Source organism: Ursus maritimus, unplaced genomic scaffold, assembly GCF_017311325.1.
Source record: "Ursus maritimus isolate PB19 unplaced genomic scaffold, ASM1731132v1 scaffold_34, whole genome shotgun sequence".
Lineage (NCBI taxonomy): Eukaryota > Metazoa > Chordata > Mammalia > Carnivora > Ursidae > Ursus > Ursus maritimus.
Genome location: NW_024426008.1, coordinates 28,720,549 through 28,739,544, shown reverse-complemented (window position 1 = coordinate 28,739,544; position 18,996 = coordinate 28,720,549). Strand labels below are relative to the sequence as shown.

Below are 18,996 nucleotides of genomic sequence, written 5' to 3'. Positions count from 1 at the left end.
CTCGAAAAAAGCCAAAACTCGGGTTTTGAGCAAGGAGCAAATGAGAAGGCTGAGCTGTTCTATAGGCAGATGTCAGTGGAAGCACTGTTTCTAAAAATAAGCCACAAGAGTACAGGGTCCAAACTGAGATTTCTCCCATAAGCCAAGAATCTGTATCTTCTCTGGAGGAAAGCATCCCCTATTTAGGTCCCCAGGATTCCCACAGGCTAAAGACCAAACATAGGAGCTCACAATCATGGACCATTAAAAACCCAAGCAGACATCACAGGGCTGAATCACCAAAATAACAAGGAATTTTTTTACCTCTAAGATTTTATTATGTATGTGATACCAGATAAAGAATATAAAATAACTTCATACATTGTTTAAAGAACTAAAAGATGAAATTTAAAATTGGGCAAGCAAGAAGGAACTATCAAAAATACCAAGCAGATGTGGAAATGAACCAAACAGAACTCTGAGAAATAAAAAATATAAACTACTGAAATGGAAAACTTGATGAATAAATAAACTAGTAGATTAGACACAGGTGAAGAAAGAATCCATGAATGGGAAGGCAGAACTGAAGAAATACCCAGAATGTAGTACAAAGAGACAAAAAGATGAAAAATAGGGAAGTACAGTTATGACATGAGGAAGATAAAATGAGGTTTGCTCTATATCTAATTAGAGTCTCAGAAGAAGAGAATAGGAAAATGGAGAACAAAAAATATGTGAAGAGAAAATAGCTGAGAATTTTCAGAACTAACAGAAGATATAAATCCACAAATAGGGGAAGCACAGCATATGTATATGAAATCAGATAAACACAAAGCACGCCACACCTAATCACAATGCCCAATAACGAGAGAGAAAGAGAAGCTCTTAAAAGCAGGCAGAGAAAAAACTCTCCTCCTGAGAAAGGGCAGTTAGACCTCTCAGCAGCCACATCCACAGTCAGATGATGTTACACTGAATGGTTTAATGCTAGGAGAAAAACAGTGAACCCCTTATTCGTACACAGAAAAAATTACCTTTCAATACTGTAGAAAAATGTAAACATGCTCAGGTAAACAGGATGTAGAATTTTCAAAAAGACTCTAAGTTACTAATGTAATTTCTAAAGGGTTTACTTGAAGAAAAGGAAAACTATAAACAATTGTAGGCCAATAAATTAGACAACTTAGATGAAATAGACAAACTCCTAAAAAGACACAAACTATCGAAACTGACCCAAGAAGAAATAGACAATATCATCAGGCCTGTAACAAATAAAGAGACTAAACTGGGCATCAAAACACTAATTACAAAGAAAAGTGCAGGCCCAGATGGCTTCACTATTGAGTTGTATCAAATATTTAAATAATAATTAACATCAATTCTTCTTAAAACCCTCCATAAAAAGTAAGAGCCTGGAACATTTCCTAGCTAATTGATAATGCCAGTATTACCTAATACCAAAACCAAAAAAGACATAAAAAATGCAAACTATGGACCAGTATCTCTTACAAATATGAACACGATAATCATCAACCATATGACAGGAAACTGAGTGTAGCAACGTATATGAAGGGTCATACGCCATGACCAAGTCCAATTTATACGAGGAATGCGAGGTTGGTTTTAACATCTAAAAACAAAGGAATGTAATATTCCATATCTACAAAAAAGCAAAGAAATGATAATCTCAATTGCTGCAGAAAAGACATTTGATAAACTCCAACATCCCTTCTTGATAAAAGCATTCAACAAATTAGGAAAAGCAGCGACCTTCTTCAACCTGATAAAGGATATCTACGAAAAACCCACAGCTAACATCATACATAATGATGGAAGACTGAACACTGTCCCAAAAAGACCAGGAACAAATCCGGGATGTCTGTTCTTGGAACATCTATCCCACACTGTACTAAAGATTCTAGCTAGAGCAGCTATGCAAGAAAAAGACATAAAAGGCATCCACTTTGGAAAGGAAGAAAACTCTCTCTATTCACAGATGATCTGGTATAGAGAGAATTCTAAGGACTCGACTAAAACTCTGTTAGAGCTAATAAAGGAATTCAACAAGGCTGCAAGCTACAAGATCAATATACAAAAACTAATTTCTATACACTTGTACCAATCAACTGGAAAACAATTAAGAAAAATAATACATTTACAACATCAAAAACAATAAAACATTCAGGAATAAACTTAAAGTACAAAATGCACATGCTGAAAACTAAAAATGACTGTTCAAAGAAAACCAAAGGTCTAAATAAACTGAAAAGCATCCCATGTTGGGGCACCTGAGTGGCTCAGTCGTTAAGCGTCTGCCTTTGGCTTGGGTCGTGATCCCAGCGTTCTGGGATCGAGCCCCGTGTCGGGCTCCCTGCTCAGCGGGAAGCCTGCTTCTCCCTCTCCCACTCCCCCTGCTTGTGTTCCCTCTCTCGCTGCCTCTGTCAAATAAATAAATAAAATCTTTAAAAAAAAAAAAAAAGAAAGAAAGAAAGAAAGAAGAAAAGCATCCCATGTTAACAAACTGAAAGACTTACTACTGTAAAGATGGCTATTCCAGCTAAAGTGTTCTACAGATTCTCCACAATCCCAGCTGGCTGCTTTGTAGAAATTAGCAAGCTGATTCTGAGATTTACATGTAATCACAATGGGCTCCAAATAGCAAAAACAATCTTAGAATAGCGAAGTTGGACAACTTACACTTCCCGATTTCAAAACTCCTACAAAGCAGCAGTAAGCAAGACAGGGTTCCGGTATAAATATAAACATATAGACCAAAGGAACACCACTGAGCATTCAGAAATAAACCCATACGTCTACTAGCCACTGACTTGAACAGGGATGCTAAGATCATTCAGTGGGGTTTAAAAAATAGTCTTTTCAGCAAATGGGGCTGGGACAACTGGACATCCACATGTAAAGAATGAAGCTGGAACCCTACCTCAAGTCATATACACTAAGTAACTCAGAACGGCTCAAAGAACTAAGGGTAAGAGATAAAACCATAAAACTCTTGGAAGAAAACAGGAAAATATTCATGAGTTTGAATTTAGCAATGGATTCTTAGATAGGACACCAAAAGCATGAATACAAGAAAAAATGGATAAATTAAACCTCATCAAAATCAAAAACATTTTTGCATCAAAGGGCATTTTCAGAAAGTAAAAAAAAAAAAATAGAATGAAAGAAAATTATTTACATATCATCTGATAAGGGCCCACTTCCCACAACACACAGACTTCTCACAGCTCAACAAGACAAATTACATCATTTAAAAGTGGGCACAGGATCTACTAGGTATTTCTCCAAAGAAGGTACACAAACAGGCAACAAGCACACGAAAGAACGCTCTGTCTCCTGGGAAATGTAGGTCACAACAAGACACCACTTCGCACCCAGCAGGACGGCTAAAAGCAAGAGGATAAATAACAAGTGTCGTTGAAAATATGGCGAGGTTGGAACCCGCACACATTGCTGGCGGGAACGTAACGGGACAGCCACTGCGGAACGGTCAGATCCTGATAAAATTACACATAAGTTACCGTTTGACCCAGCAATTCCACTCCTAGGTATATACCCAAGAAAAGTAAAAACGTGCACACAACAACCTGTACACGGTATTTACAGCAGTACCACTCATCTCAGCCAAAATGTCCATCGGTAATGCGCGATACAATGTAACGTATGTGCAGAACATTCTTCAGCTATAAAAAAGGAATCAAGCGTGGACACGTGATGATGCTACCATGCAGATGACCCCTGAGAACATGGTGAGCGAAGGCGGCCACCCCTAACTGACCAGGCACTGAATGAGTGCGATTACATGCAGGGTCTGCAGGGGGCACAGCCACAGAGACAGACAGGGGCCTCACGGTTGCTTCGGGCTGGCGGGTGGGGAGAGGAGGGGATGACAGCAAAAGGGGGTGGGATTTCTTTCAGAGGTGATGCAAATGTTCTGAAATTGGTGAAAATCACTGGGTTATACACTTTAAACAGGCAATTTGTATGGTAAGTTCTATCTCAATAAGCCCGTTATAGAAAAAAGGGAAACAGGAAAGATCAGAGATACAAGAACGTTGGGCAAAGATATGGGTAAGCGATACCTTGAACTGCAGTTTTAGAAAAGAGCAAGACAAGGAGAATACCAGACAACAGCTGCGTGAAAGGTGGGAGAGGTGGGAGAAACGACCGAAACAGCCCCGGTTACTTGTGCTGTGTGTCTGTGCGGTAGGGCAGGTGAAGTCGCTGATTAACATCAGACTTCAAACGTGCACGGTCAGACTGCACAAGCCACTGCAGGGATAGAAAGAGAATGTGCAACTTCCAAACCAACAGAGCGAAGAATGGAATACAAAAACTGACAGCTGGGTGCGCCTGTGTGGCCCAGTCGGTTGAGCGTCTGCCTTCGGCGCAGGTATCCTGGGATAGAGGCCCGTGTCGGGCTCCCTGCACAGTCTGCTTCTCCTTGTCCATCCGTCCCCACCCACCCCTCCGCTCGCGCTCTCTCAAATAAATAAAATCTTGGGGGGAAAAAAAAAAACACTGACAAGTAAACAGAGGTCGGGAAACTACAGGCCGGGGACCAAATCCAGCTCCCCACCTGGTTTTATAAAGTGTTACTAGAACACAGCTGCACTCCTTTAGGTTTGTCTATAGCTCACGCTGAACTACAGGGGCACGCCGAGCAGGTGTAACAGAGGCCAGCTGGCCCGCAAAGTCTAAAGCATCTACTCTCTGGCCCTTTCCAGAACAAGTGTGTTGACTCCTGCTGTGGAATTCTACACAACAGAGAGCGAGGGTCTCTCTGGGCTGCGGTTTCCTGAGCCTCGAAATAAAGGCAGTAGTCCCTTCTCTCTCATTTCCTCAGAGGCATGAGGCTCGGCAAGTTCTTGAAAGAATTAAGTCTGTAGCCTCAGAATGTTCTCACCTGCTCCACCACTTCCCTTCACAGCCTTCCTCTTCAGATTCCAACCCGCAGAGCCTAACTCCCTAACAGAGAGGTAGACCCTCACAGTCCCACACAGAGACCTCAGGCCGCATTCCGCTACGCGTGTGCTGGTGAGCGATGCATGTAGCGCGGGCGTCCCCCAGACAGTGTGTGTGAGAGAGGGGGTCTGGAAAGACGCCCTGCTAACCGTGGACGTGTGCTTTGGGCACGAACACGGCCTCATACGGTACGCTCACGGCCTGAATCTTTTTCATCAGGTTGTTTCTGAAGTAACTGCAGGTTCACGTGGAGGTGTCAGGAATAACGCAGAGCTCCTGAGAACCCTTTACCGAGCCTCCCCCAATGACAACATCTTGCAAAAACTGTACAGTGACACGGATACACGCCATGATCTGATTCTAGTCTGTGTGTGTGCACGTGCACGAGTGTGGTCACAGGTATGTCCACGCAGCCACCACCGCAGTAAGACACAGAGCGCACCCACCACAAGGACACCTCGCGTTGACCTTTCACAGCCACATCCACCTTCCTTCCACCTCCCCAAACCACGGCCATCACTCAGCTCTCTCATTTCAAGAATGTCATACAAACCGTCTTAGTGTGTGACCTTCTGGGACTGGTTTTGTTACCCTGCACAGCTCCCTGGAGATTCAGCCAGGTCATCTGTTGCTCAGCCCTGCCACCAATGTAACCTGCCGTGGGCCACCTGCTGGTGGACACTTACCTTGTGAGCAAGAGCATTCCCTTCTCTGTGACACGTGCCCAGGCGTGAGAGGCCAGCTCGTAGGGGACGTGCAGGTTTAGTTTTGTGAGAAGCCGCCACTGCTTCCCCAAGTGGCTTCCCACCTGCCCCCAGCACGGATGAGGGACCCACTTCTCTGCGCCAGCAGCCAGCACCATCCCAGCACTGGGCCATGTGGTGCTCAGCTTCGCCATTCGGGTAGGTGGAGTGACTGCCTGAGTCTCTTACCATAAGATTATGTTTACATATGATGTTAAAAACCGAAGTAGAAAAGTAATCTATGTTTATCTGGTAGCAATTTTGAAAAATAGAGAAGCGTATTTTTAAAAAAAACAAAAACCAAAAAACTCTTCTACTGCTTCTCTTGAAAACAGCAGTGCCATTACCTAACCCTAAATCGGCGCACCCAAGTTGTAGCCAACACGGGAGATTCTGGTGCAAAGACTGCACGTTCGGATCTCTCCCCACCCCGAGCACCTCAGGGCATCCCCCACGACCTCCCCCATCCTCCTCCTCGACACTGTGCCAGCTGTAGGAGAGGGAGCAGCCAAAGCCAAGTGGGGACCAGACTCAAGGTGGGGACCAGGACAGGTGAGCCAAGGGCTCCGGAGCAGCTGCCAGCCTGCACACACAGACGGCCACTCGGCCGTGTGCCCCCCTCTGCCCCTCATTCCCGCTAGAGGCTCCCTCACTGTGTTAGCGTTCAGCAAAACTGAGAGCGCAGTGAAACCTATGGATCTCTCTCAGAATAAGATTTTTAAATGCAGGAGATAAATAGCAGGATGACTATATCAAATACCAGAGTATTTTTTAAAGCAGTGTGTGACACAGTCCTGCACCACAAAACCTCAGGAGTGACGACTAAAGGTAACGTGAGGTGTCTGTAGCCACTACCATGAGAAACGAACAGGTCTGGTTCTCTCAGTGGCAAAGTCGGGGGTCCTGCTGACCCGACAGTGGTTGTTGCCACATTCACAATGGAGGAAACGCCGAATTTCAGTCAGAGATTAGTGAAAGATGTTGTCTTTTTGCTATCCAAGTCCAGTGAGCCTCTGAATTCCCTCAAAGCAGGGCCAGGCCTGGGGGAGCCTCCCACACACAGCCACGGGCGGGGTCGGGCCCCCAGCACACAGGTGGGAGAGGGCCTCCGGGTGGGCCCAAGCCACCGGGAGGATTTAGCTAAGGTTCCGGGTCACCACCTGCCTGGGCCACCCGAGGAAAACAGCCATTTTTTTTTAACTCCCCAATTTTTCTGCTTTAAGCCCGAGGGACAGGTAATGAAAAATGACATGTCTTAGGAAAGCCCCAAGTTAGTGTTAAGAGCCTACAGAGCACACAGTGTTTCCAGAAGGGTCTGCCCACCTTTGTCAGTGCAAAGGCCACTGTCCCATCGTCCTCAGTGGAAAGATCAAGCAGCTTCTGGTAAAACGCTTCATCATAAGGCCCGTCTATTTGCAACGTTTTTCTGAAAGAGAAAGCACAAAAAAAACAGGATAGCAAAGCTGCCTGGAAACAGTTTTTAGACAAACTGTTAACAATCACACATCTGCCTTTAAACATCTCAAAGATCCACCTCTTCCCAACAGTAAGCTTTGTTCTGAAGAAGCAATTTTAGACGAAGCGTGTAAGAGCAGAGCCAGGGAGCCTGGGCTGCCTCCTGTTTATGACAAATGGCATCCAGGTCAGAGACGCTAGTGAGCGGAGAGGGGATGGAGGAGTCCAGGTCAACCTGGCCACAAGCCTGCGGCGGAGACCCCAGAGACCTCCGTCCCGGCATGGCTGGCCGGTGGGGCGGGAGCGGCCGGCCAGCTGTGGAGCTGCACTGCCCCCTGCAGGCTCAGCCAACACAGGACGGGGCCACCAGCCAGCCAGCCCCGCTCCTCCTTCACAGACCGCCTGGGAGTGGCTGCGGCTGGATGGGTAGTCCTCCCACTGGGGTGACCCCCTTCCCCCAGCCCCGTCTTGCCCTCAGGAATACTCTGGGCCCACTCTGCCTAGTAGGGGCAGGGGGGCCAAAGGCCTGGGCCTCACCTCTCCTCAGGAAACTCCTCCAGGTACCGCTCAACCCGCCGGTACAGAGGGTAGAGGCCTTCGATGTCCAGCAGGTCCAACATCTGCACCTGGAGGGTTTTGTACAGAAGACAGCCCTTCGGTAACCCCGAGCACTCCGGGCTGTTTTTTCCTACCAAGAACATCGGGAAAACAAGAGGTTTACTGTCAAGGACTGAAGAAAGCCTGGACACGGGCCACACCCTGCCTCACGGAGCTGCTGGGGCACAGGGCCAGGCGCCAAAGACAGGCAGGGGACCCGCGTCCCGCTCTGTGCTGCTCCCTCTCAAAGGCCCTTCGCCCCTCCCAACAGCCCAGACCTCCGTGCAGACATGGCTCTCGCTCTGAATTAGCCAGGCACAGACATGTAAAATGACTACACTGATGTCCCCGAATCTGGGAGACCGCAGAGCCCAGAGCCACAGCCCATGCTGACGGATGGGTGGCTGCGCAGGACAGCAGTCCAAGCCGCCGCTGACAAACCCGCAGCAGGGAGCGGTCATCACAGAGTCAGTGTGGGCACAAAGTCCGTTCCAGACACAAGCGTCCACGGGTCCCGGCCGTGCGCCAGGCGCTGTGCGGGCTGGGAAGACAGGGACCCGGCCCATCTCTCACCCTTGAAGGGGGTAGCCGTGCTCAGTACAGACACTCTGACCTCTGACCTCCCACTGCTGGCAGGACATGCTCAGCCACATGAGACGGTGAAAACACACAGACCCGGCCGGGGGGATCTGCTGAAATTACAGGCTGTGCCAACAGTGGAATACCTACCTCATGGTCAACAGAAATTCAAAAAATACAACTGCTGATACATATTTGGTTATTAGGCAAAAACACCAGATGACAAAGTAGCGTGTGGAACACGATTTGTCGTCCTAGATTGCACACCCCGTGGGTCACACTTATGTCAGCCTGTGTGTCTAGGGAAGGCCTGGAAGCAAAGTCCCAGGTGCCAGTGGCGCTCAGCACCCATCTGTGTCCTTCCAGACACATTCTGTCATCTACTTAAGGGCCCCAACATGGGCATAATTCTACCACAATTTTCTGAAATGATCAGGTATCACTTTTTCAAGAAAAAAAGACTCAAAATTCATTTGTGCTAAGAAAAATTTGGCATGAGGGGCAGACGACGGGTGATCTGCCGTGCCCGGGCATCCACTCGGCAAACACAGCAGCACTAGGAGCCATGCAGCAGGGCCTTCAGCCCGAAACAGGCATGATCTGGGTCCTTCTCATCAGCCCCACGTGGCAGAGGCCTACGTGTGGCGTGGAGCCCACCAGCAGACGGCCAAGGGACAATTGAGGAGCCTGGGAACACGCAAGGTGAAAACTCAAACCTGCTGCCGCCAGGCTGCCTCAAAGCGGGGACACCCACTGAGTCACAGCCAGCCCACTGGCAAATGGGAGGGGCGGGGGCCACCCCACCTCAAAGGGCCCAGAGCTGTGGGACTCCAGCCTTCCGAGCCTCAGCTATCCACCTGCTGGGGAGAAACTACCCCACAGGGTCGCCATGCCGACGAGACGGAGGCACAAGGAAAGCGCTTGGCAAACTATGGAGGACACACAGACGTGGGGGGCGGTGTTTTAGAGGAAAACCCTACAGCCCAGATAAAAGGTGAGGCAGGGAGTCTCCCCAGCAGGGTTGGGAGGCAGGGAGGCCAGCTGTGGGGAGCCCGGACAAGGCCCAGGCTGCTCCCGCAAGAGCTCCGTGAGGCCAGGCAGGACCCTGGCAGGTCACGCCACTCTGCCCCCCCCCCCGCCCCCCACGCCCAGCATGGCCTACCTTGGCGCCGCAGGCTCCTGCCGAAAGGGCTGGCTTCACAGACACGAGGGCCCCGGGGCCCAGGCCCCCGCCTCAGGGCACCCGCCCGGCCCTTGTCCGAGCCACTCAGCAGCACCCGCGTGATGACACGCACCAGCTCCCGGATCACAGCCCTTGTGCAGTGGGGCCCGCCGGCCAGGCCATTGGAAGGGAAGAAGAAGGGCTTCAGGTGGTGTGCGAGCTCGTTCCAGTCGGCCACGGGGCTACGGGCATCTGTGCAGCCGTAGATCAGCTCACCATTCTTCAGGCGGGGGGGAGACAGGGAAATGTCAGCTCCACGGGCTGGGGGCAGAACACCTTTGTCTCTGCCCACTGAGCAGCAGAAGCACTTGACACCTGACATCTGTCTCCGTCTGGGGCCCCTGAACACTGTGGCCCCCCAAGAAAAAGCACCCCACGCACCGTGTCACTGGCCAAGAGGCAAATCCCACTAGGACATGGAATAGAACAAATGTTCTCAAAAACCAAAGACCGGTCCTGGCCTAAAACACAAACCCTCAGGAGAACGCGGCCCAAAGCCCAAACCCCCAAACCCCCAGCCTGTTATCCGAGAAGCCATGTGACACCCGTTCTCCTGAGGGACACAGTGTCAGTCTGACCCTGAGCAGGCAAACTTCTTGGCCAGTGTGGGTGTCTGTGGGCCACCTGCATCTCGGGGACCTTGTCCCCTGCAACAGGCTGGGCCACACCTCCTGCCGGGGCACGCAAGACTGCCCGTGTCACCAGCGTGGACCGTTTCATCCCCAAGGCCATCCTGCCTTTTAATACCAAATCTAGCAAAGACACTCCCATGGCACCAACATCCCCAGGGCTGTGAGCAGGGCCGCCCAGTGGGCTGACCCTGTGACCCGAGGGACCCTGATCCCCGCACGCCTGAGCAGTACCCAGCCACAGGGGAGTGACCGACTCCTTGTCCCCTGGTTCCCTCATCTGAGAGATGGTGTGGTCAGCAGCCTCCAGACAGTCCCCAGTGGTCCCCTGACACTCACATCCTGTAGCCCCCTCCCCCCGTGCAGCAGGAGCAACAGCACATCGCTGACAAGACCACATTATGAAAGATGCTTTGGCTTCCCTCTCACGCCTCTTCTTAAGCCACGTGGCCATGCTGCGCAGCCCCTGGAGCCCCCCCACCGCCCTCTGCAAGGAACCAGGGCGTCCTGCCCACGCCTGAGCCCGGCCTCAGGCCCCAGTCAAGATGTCACAGAGGACACGACCCCAAGAGGGACCCAGAGCCAGCTATGCTGCTCAATTCCAGGCCACGGAAACCGTGAGAGCCGGTGTGTGGCTGTTACGCAGAGGTGGATAACACAGAGGAGGACGGTCACTGTCCTGTCCCCAGGTGGCACATGAGAATCAATTCAGCCCACGAGGTGTGGACTGGGCATTCATCCCTCATCCGGGTCCTGGGATGCGGGAGTGTGCATGACACCTCCTGGGGTGTCTCCTGTCACGTGTTGGAGCAAGAGGCACACAACTGAGGTCACTGCTGGCCACAGGACCCGGGGAAGCCATCGTGAGACAACTGACCCTTGAGATGGCCTTACAGCAGGAAGAAGGTATGCCAGGCAAAGGGCAAGCAGGAGCTCCCGGTGGGGAAGGAGACCAAGGCGAAGCGCTAAGCAAAACCGGGCACTGGGCTGCCACCAAGAGACGGGGCCAGGGCTGGGCCTGTGGTCTGTGCAGGAGCCGCCGCGGCCCACGAAGCTGCCCTCCTCCAGGCCTGTGAGCCACTGAGTGACTGCTGGGCAGCAGAAGCCTCTTCTCCCCCGTGTCTAAAATCCACACAAGTACAGATGAATGTGACATCAGTGGAGTGCCATTGTCCCAGGCTCCATGACAAGGCGCCATGTCCCCCACAAGTGTCCAGTGTTGGGGTGGACACAGCCACAGCTGTGGAGTGTGTGCGGAACACTCGGGCACACAGGGAAGAGGCTCCCACGGCGGATGGTGGCGGCACCAGCCACGGCCCGGGAAACAGCCCACACCTGACCTTGGGAACCAAAGCCCGGCTCGAGCGGCAACGGCAAGCGCAGGAACGCGCTCTGTCGCTCCAGACGGTGTTTCGAAAAGCCCTCCTGGGTCACTTCTCTTCATCCCGGCTCCAGGCCCCGGCCCCAGAGCAGGCAGTCAGCAAAGGATCTGCTGGGCAAGCCGCCCTCCTCACTGAAGGTTCCAAACCAGCCCCCGGATGAAAGAGAATGTATCCTTAGGGTTTAAATATAAAATCCCTACAGTCTTTATAACAATTAAAAATAAAAACGGACTGTGAAAGAAGCCCTTTTTCTAGATTTGGGGAGGTGGAGGCAGACAGGCTCAAGTCTATTCACTCTGACCAGATTTCTGAGCCGGATGGGGGAAAGCAAGTCAAGAAGAGGCTCCCCGCCCACCGTCCCCAGCTCACTCTGAGCGACACCCGTGTGCAGAGCCGCGGCGTCCGGCCGGGGCAGGACACAGAGGGCCCAGGGCTGTCAGCATACAACAGCCCTGTTTCTCCACACAGATGCAGTGCTCGCAGGCCTGGACCGCGCTGCAGACTCTCCCTCACACGAAACGTCTAAGGGGACGCACCCGGGGCAGGGGTGACGGGAAAGGAGATGGCCAGGGAGATCCAAGCAGACACATTCCAGCACAGGCCACACTGAGCCCTCCTCCAGCGCTGGGCCAGCCCTGCTCCCTTCACCGCCTCTCCTCTGTGGAGACTTTGACTCCTGCCGGCAGGCAACCACAGAGTCTCGGGAAGCCGGGTCAGGGGGCCGGCAGGTGGCAGAGAAGGAGCGGAAGGTGCCGGAGCCGATGGCGAACGCTCCCTGTGCAGAACCCGCCCCCACCCCCACCCCCCCACCCCCCGGCCAGGACGGCATGATGAGAGCCACGGGGCTCTGAGAACTCGCTCGCTGACAAGATCTGGGAATTACACGTTCCCTCCATCAACTGCGAACAAAGGTGCAGGTGTGGCCGCTCTCTCAGAGACGCACAGAAGGGCCCCTGGGACACAGTCCGATGGAGTCAAGGCCATCCTGTCCCAGAACCAGAAGCGGGCTGTGTGCATGCATCCAGGGAGCCAAGGCCGCCCAGTGGTCCAGGAGCTAACGTCCCACACTCTAGGGGTCACAGGATGCCACGCCTGTGGAACGAGGCTTGGAAAAAGGACCAAAGGACTTTGTGCCAAGGCAGCCCCAGCCCAGGCACCCTCATCTGCCAGGACCAAAGTTCCGGGGGTTCGCCCAGCCCAGTGTAGACACCCACTGGCCCCTCCACAGAAGTGCCACCAAAGAGAAGCAACTCTTACCTTAAATATTTTTAAGTTATTCTGAGCTTCCTGTAATAAGCTCTTCAAGGCAAAGTGCATTCTCTGCTTATTTCTAAAAGGAAAAGACACTATCGATAGAATGACAAGCAGCGTTTGCTTTCACCCGCCTGTGGCTCAGGGGACTGGACTCAGCGGATGTGCCTGTGAGAGCTGCTTGGAGGCTTCGGGCTCTGGGGGCTAAGGAGCCATAGGCCCCCAGCCTTTCTCAGGGAGGACCCCCATCACTGCCCCCAACCCCCCTCTGCTCCCCAGCCACTGCCTCCCACAGCTGAGCTGACCCCAGGCAAGAATCCTGGGCTCTGCCCAGGACCCTGACTACCAGCCGGTGAGTGGCCTCCCTCCCCCCGCACCCCCACCCCCACGAAAGGCAGCACAAAGGACAAAGGAGAAGTACCCTCTTACCCTGAGTAGAGGTCGAGGGGACAGTATTTACTTATCTGCTTCCACTTTCCGGTTGCCACCTGTGAAGAAAGCACCGTGTGCTATAAATGACCGGAGAGGGCAGTTCGCGGCCAATGCTCCCCTGAGATGACGAGGGCAGCACCTCCAGGGGCACATCATCACTAGTGGGGGCCGGGGCTTGACTCCAACCCCTGGAACCCTCAGCCCTCCTCTGAGCCTCGGGGCTGCCAGCCCAGCCCTCCATACGAGCAGAGAAGCTGGCAGCCAGGACCTTTTCAAAATGACACAGCAAAAGCTGCCTCTTTCTGCAGCCAGCAGCACACAGTCTCACAAAATGACACAGCTAAATTCTGGTAATCAGATCAACAAATCTTTACAATTGTAATTGTCAGGAAGAGGAGGGTGTGGCTAACAAGTAATTTCACGTTTTGGGGGAGAAGATAAATTGGCACAACCTTCTGAAAGTCAACTTGCTGGTTTCCATCAAATTTTAAACGTGGGTATCCCCTGACTTGGCAAATCCATGAGGAGTCACGAGGTCAAGGATGTTCACTGCAGCCTGACTGTAATAGTGAGGTCTGGAAACAACTTCACGGGGCATCTGCTCTCATGGGCCTGGACGGAGAAGGCCACGCGCTAATGAAGGAATGAATAAATGATATCCAGCTACTTACAGAAAGAGGCAAAATGAAAAATCACCAACATTTATTCAAGGAAAAAAGTTGCTAAGTGGAAATGATGTTACTTTGCTTCAAAAAAAAAAAAAGCGTGCCTCCATATGTGCATATATCCAAATACACGTTGAAAAAGCCTTTGAGGGTACACAACGAACAACCCTCAAAGATTAGTTAAGTGAAAACAGCAATCAGCAGAGCAACTACTTATGGCGAGATCCGTATTTGCTTTATGAAAGTGTATGTGTCCATGCAGGTGCAAGCACACGCCAGGGTACACGTGGCCGAGGCACCATCTCATTCCCACTCGGTGACGTGTGTCTGTGCGGCACAGACAAGTCTGCGAGGGTGTGCCACCCGACAACACGGGTTCCCTCGGAGACCGTCCGTATTTTATCAGTTAAATCAGCAGGCACTGCTTCATAGTAAAAACCAGCTCTTAAAAAATCCATCAAGTGAATGGTGAGTGAATGGTGACAATGAAGACCTTCTCCTAAAGGGAACGGCTCGCACACCTTCTTTTCCCTAACAGCCTAGAAAGTCTCAACAGCACAAAGAAAAGACGGGGTGAGTCAGCAAAAGTGGAGTAAAGTCCTCTGGAAATTCTCTCCTCCATGAGGGCAATGAGAAAACCGGCAAACTGTCAGAATCAAAACTTTCAGAATTCTGAAAATTAACCAAAGGCTTGCAACAATCTGGGGAGCATTTACTCAAGAAAAATGGCCAACTCTAGGAACACTGAGCTTTGTGGCATTTTTAATGCTCTGTTCCCACCCCTCTCTCTAGTTCCAGGGAAACCTTAAAAACCAACAACCCTAATCCTGGTGAAAACAGAAGCCTGGCAGCCTCCAGAGGGGGCTCCAGAAGTTTCTCCAAACCTTCGTTCCCAAAGAATGGTCATTATGTGACCTATCCCTTGATTTCCCATCTTCGTCACCCGACTCAGAGCTCACCAAGTGCAAAAGGGGCATTTTCCCAAGGGGCATTTGTGAAAACTAGCACAGGTCACTGTTCAACTCATGGATACCTGAGAGAGTGGATAACAGTTCAGTAACAGAAAAGTTGTGGCAAACAATTAGGCTAACCTAGAGCTAAAAAAGAAAAAGCTGAGGAATGAGATATACACAGGGCTTTGGAAAGCTCCAGCATAACCTGGGCACCTACAAGGCTCTGGAAGGACCTTAAAAGGCCCCCACCTTCTGCTGCTCTGAGGTTCTGAGGAAGTGCAGGCTAAGCAGAGTTGCAGCTGCCATGCTGAGTGTTGACGGCGGGCCCTGTGTGCACACAGAGCCCCTCAGCAAATACTTACTGGTCGAAGGCATTCAGGAAAATCTCAGTGCTGAAAAAGTGTCAACCAAGAGTTTTTCATCTATAAAACTACCCTTTAAAATGAAGGAGTGATTAAGACACTGCCAGATAAACAATAACTTAAAAAAATTGTTGTTAGCTAACCTGCCCTACAAGAAATACTAAAGGGAACCCTTCAGGCTGAAATGAAACGGCCCTAGACAGTGACTGGAATCCATGTGAAGAAATAAAGAGCACAGCACTAAAGGAACTACACAGGTAGGTAAACATGAAAGACAATATAAATACACTCTGTTTGTAATTTTTTGATCCCAACCCCTTTAAAGACAGAATGTCCGCCCCATGGCATAAGGCAGTCGTCAAGCATCTGTATTGACAAGCATACTGTGTACAAAGATTAATTTGTGAAGGGGAAGTCAACAAAGCCACAAGGAGCAGAGCTTTTGTAAACTCGTATTAACTGAGCTAGACTGTTTAGCTTAAGAGGTTAAATTAATGAGTGACTAGACAGAAAATTAACAACAAAAGACTTGAACCACACTCTAAACCAACCAGACCTAACAAGCATCTAGACAGCCTGCACCCAGCAAGAGCGGAACACACGTTCTGATCAAGCAAACATGGAACATTCCCAAGGAGACATGAAGTCATACAAATATTCTCCAAACATGAGTGAAATGAAATTAGAAATCAATAGCAAAAAAAAAAAAAAAAAAAAGACAGAAACTCACAAATATGAGAAATCTAAACACATTCCTCATCATCAATGAGTCAAAGAAGAAATCAACAGGGAAATCAGAAAACTGAGACAGAATGAAAATACAACATACCAAACTTTATGGCAGGCAGAGAGAGCAGGGATTACATGGAAATTTATACTTATAAACACCTATATAAAAAAGAAGAAAAATCTCAAATCAATAACCTATGTTTATACACTAACAAACTAGAAAAGTAAGGCACCCTAAATCCAGTGCAGACAGAGGAAGGAAATAGTAAAGATTAATGCAGAAACAGATGGAATGAGGCACAGGGAGAAAAATGAAGAACAAACCGTACGTTCGTTGTTTCTTTGAAAAGATCAACAATTATTACAATCCTTTGGCTAGATCAAGAAAAACGACTGAAACAAGAAAAGAAAGAAAGGATGTTACTACCAACCTTGCAGAAATAAAGAAGAATTTTAGAGGAATATTATGAACCAACAAATTAGACAAAATGCATAAACTCTTAGAAACACACAACTACCAAAACTGAGTCAAGAACAAACAGAAAATCTGAACAGAATAATGATAAAAGACTGACTCAGTAATCAAAAATCTTCTGACAAAGGAAACCCCAGGACCAGGTGACTTCACTAGGTAATTCTACCAAATGACTAAAGAAGAACCAATACTCAAGGTCTCCCAAAAAATTAGAGGGGAGAGAAGGAAACACTTCCTAACTTACTCTATGAAGCCAGTTATCACCCTGGTACCAAAACCAAACAAAACATCACTAGAAAAGATTACTGCAGGCCAGTATGTCTTAAGAAAAAACCTTCAATAAAAACAATAAAAACTAACCACATTTAGCAGCATATTTAAGGGTTTATACACCTATAATAAAGTGGGATTTATCCCAGAAATACAAGGGTGGTTCAACATATGAAAATCAATGTACTGACCACACTGATAGGAAAGCACCTCAGGACCATCTCCATAGATGTAGGACAAAATCTAATAGTCTTTCATAATTAAGAAAAACAAAAAACTCAAAAAGAACATCTATGACCAGCTCATGGTGACATTACACTCTGTGATGAAAAACTGACAACGTCCGCCTAAGATCAGGAACAAGATAAGGGTGTCCACTCTTGCTTGTACACAATATTGTACTGCAAGTTTTTTTTTTTTTTAACGCTTTATTTATTTGTCAGAGAGCGAGCGAGCCCAAGCAGGGGGAGCGGCAGGCAGAGGGAGAAGCGGGCTCCCCGCTGAGCAAGGAGCCTGATGCAGGACTCGATCCCAGGACCCTGGGATCACGACCTGAGCTGAAGGCAGACGCTTAAGGGACTGAGCCATCCAGGTGTCCCTGTACTGCAAGTTCTAGCCAGAGCAGTTAGGGAAGAAAAACAAAGGACACCCAGATCGGAAAGAACGAAGTAAAATTATCCTTATTTGCAAGTGATCTGATCACGTATACAGAAAATCCTAAAAAACTACCACAACCAAAAAAACAAAAAAAATACAGCAAAGAAGCAGGTTCATCAAGGGTGACAGGATATCAATGTACAAAAAAACAACTGCATTTCTCACCTCACGCCCGTTAGAAAACAAACTAGCAAGTGTTGGTAAGGGTGTGGGCAAGTGGGACTTTCACGTCCCGGGAAGGAACGTGACATGGCCCAGGTGCTGTGGAAAACAGTATGGTGGCTCCTGATAATTAACAACAGTTCCCGTAAGACCAACAACCCTACTTCTGGGCATACAGTCAGGAGAACTGAAAGTGGAATCTCAGAGATACCTGCACACCCGTGTTCACAGGAGCATTATTCACAAAAGCCAAAAGACAGAAGCAACCCAGCGTCTGTCACTGGATAAATGGATTAAAAATGGGGTCTATATAGTCAACAGCCTATTAGTCTTAAAAAGGAAGGAAATTCTGACATACTTCACAACATGGATGAACCCTGAGAACATAAGTGAAATACAAATCCTGCATAACTCCATTTCTGTGAGGAACGATGGCAGTGAAATCACGGAGGCAGCAACGAGGCTGGCGGCTGCCGGGAGCTGAGGAAAGCTCAGTGTGGAGTGTTTACGTGGACAGAGTTTCAGGCTGGGCTGAGGAGAAGTTCTGGAGCTGGATGGTGCTGACGGTTGCACAACAACGTAACTTAATGGTTAAGATGGTAAGTTTTGTTATGTGTGTTTCACCACAACTAAAAATATATATTTAAAAAATCAATTATATTTCTATGTAATAAACAACCTGAAAATGAAAAGAAAAATACCACTTAAAACAGCATCCAAAATAATAAAACTTAGGGATAAATTTAACAGAAGAAGTATAAGACTGACACACTGAAAACTGTAAGATAGCGCTGAACGAGATTAAAATCCTGCATAAATGGAAAAACACCCTGTGTCCACAGAACACGAATCCCGTTAAGGTGGTGACACCTCCCAGATTGATTTGCAATTCGTGGATCCCATCAGAACGCCCAGCTGGTTTCTTGAGGGAAGAAAGAAAACTCTATTCACAGATGGCATGATCCTGTATGTAGAAAATTCCAAAGAATCTACAAGAAAGCCGCAAAGCTGCAGGATACAAGACCAACATACAAAAGTCAGCTGTGTTGGGTGCCTAGGGGGCTCCGTCGGTTACCTTCTGCTCGGTCAAGACGGCAAGGTCCTGGGACTGAGCTCAGCGGGGACTCTGCTTCTCGCTCTCACACTGCCCCTCCCTCCGCTCGTTCTCTCTCTCTCTCTCTCTCTCTAGTGGATAAAATCTTCAAAAAAATTTAGCTGTGTTTCTATATGCCAGCAATAAACAGTCTGAGAAGAAAATTAAAGAAGTAATTGCATTTATAATCATATTTACAATATCCTGAAAGAATATCTAGAAATAAATTTTAACCAAAGTGGTAAAAGACTTGCACCCTGAAGGCTATAAATGTTGCTGAAAGATATTTTCAAAGTCGTAAGTAAGTGGAAAGACGGCCTGTGTTCATGGATTGTAACTCGTAATACTGTTAAGACGGCAGTACTACCCAAAGTAACG

General features: G+C 49.0%; 1 protein-coding gene across 2 annotated transcripts in view; it reads right to left on the bottom strand.

Annotated features, from left to right (window-relative positions):
- The window catches only part of IPPK (inositol-pentakisphosphate 2-kinase), a 45,122-nt gene that overhangs the window by 10,733 nt on the left and 15,393 nt on the right, over positions 1-18,996 (bottom strand). For both annotated transcript variants that reach the window (XR_005831884.1, XM_040620379.1), the window contains exons 7-11: positions 13,250-13,308; positions 12,827-12,899; positions 9,499-9,778; positions 7,698-7,848; positions 7,029-7,131 (exon numbers count right to left, since the gene is read on the bottom strand). Coding sequence is in view for 1 of the 2 variants with exons in the window: in XM_040620379.1 (XP_040476313.1) it covers positions 7,029-7,131; positions 7,698-7,848; positions 9,499-9,778; positions 12,827-12,899; positions 13,250-13,308 (666 nt within the window). In the remaining variant the exon portion in view is untranslated. The remainder of the gene's footprint in view (positions 1-7,028; positions 7,132-7,697; positions 7,849-9,498; positions 9,779-12,826; positions 12,900-13,249; positions 13,309-18,996) is intronic.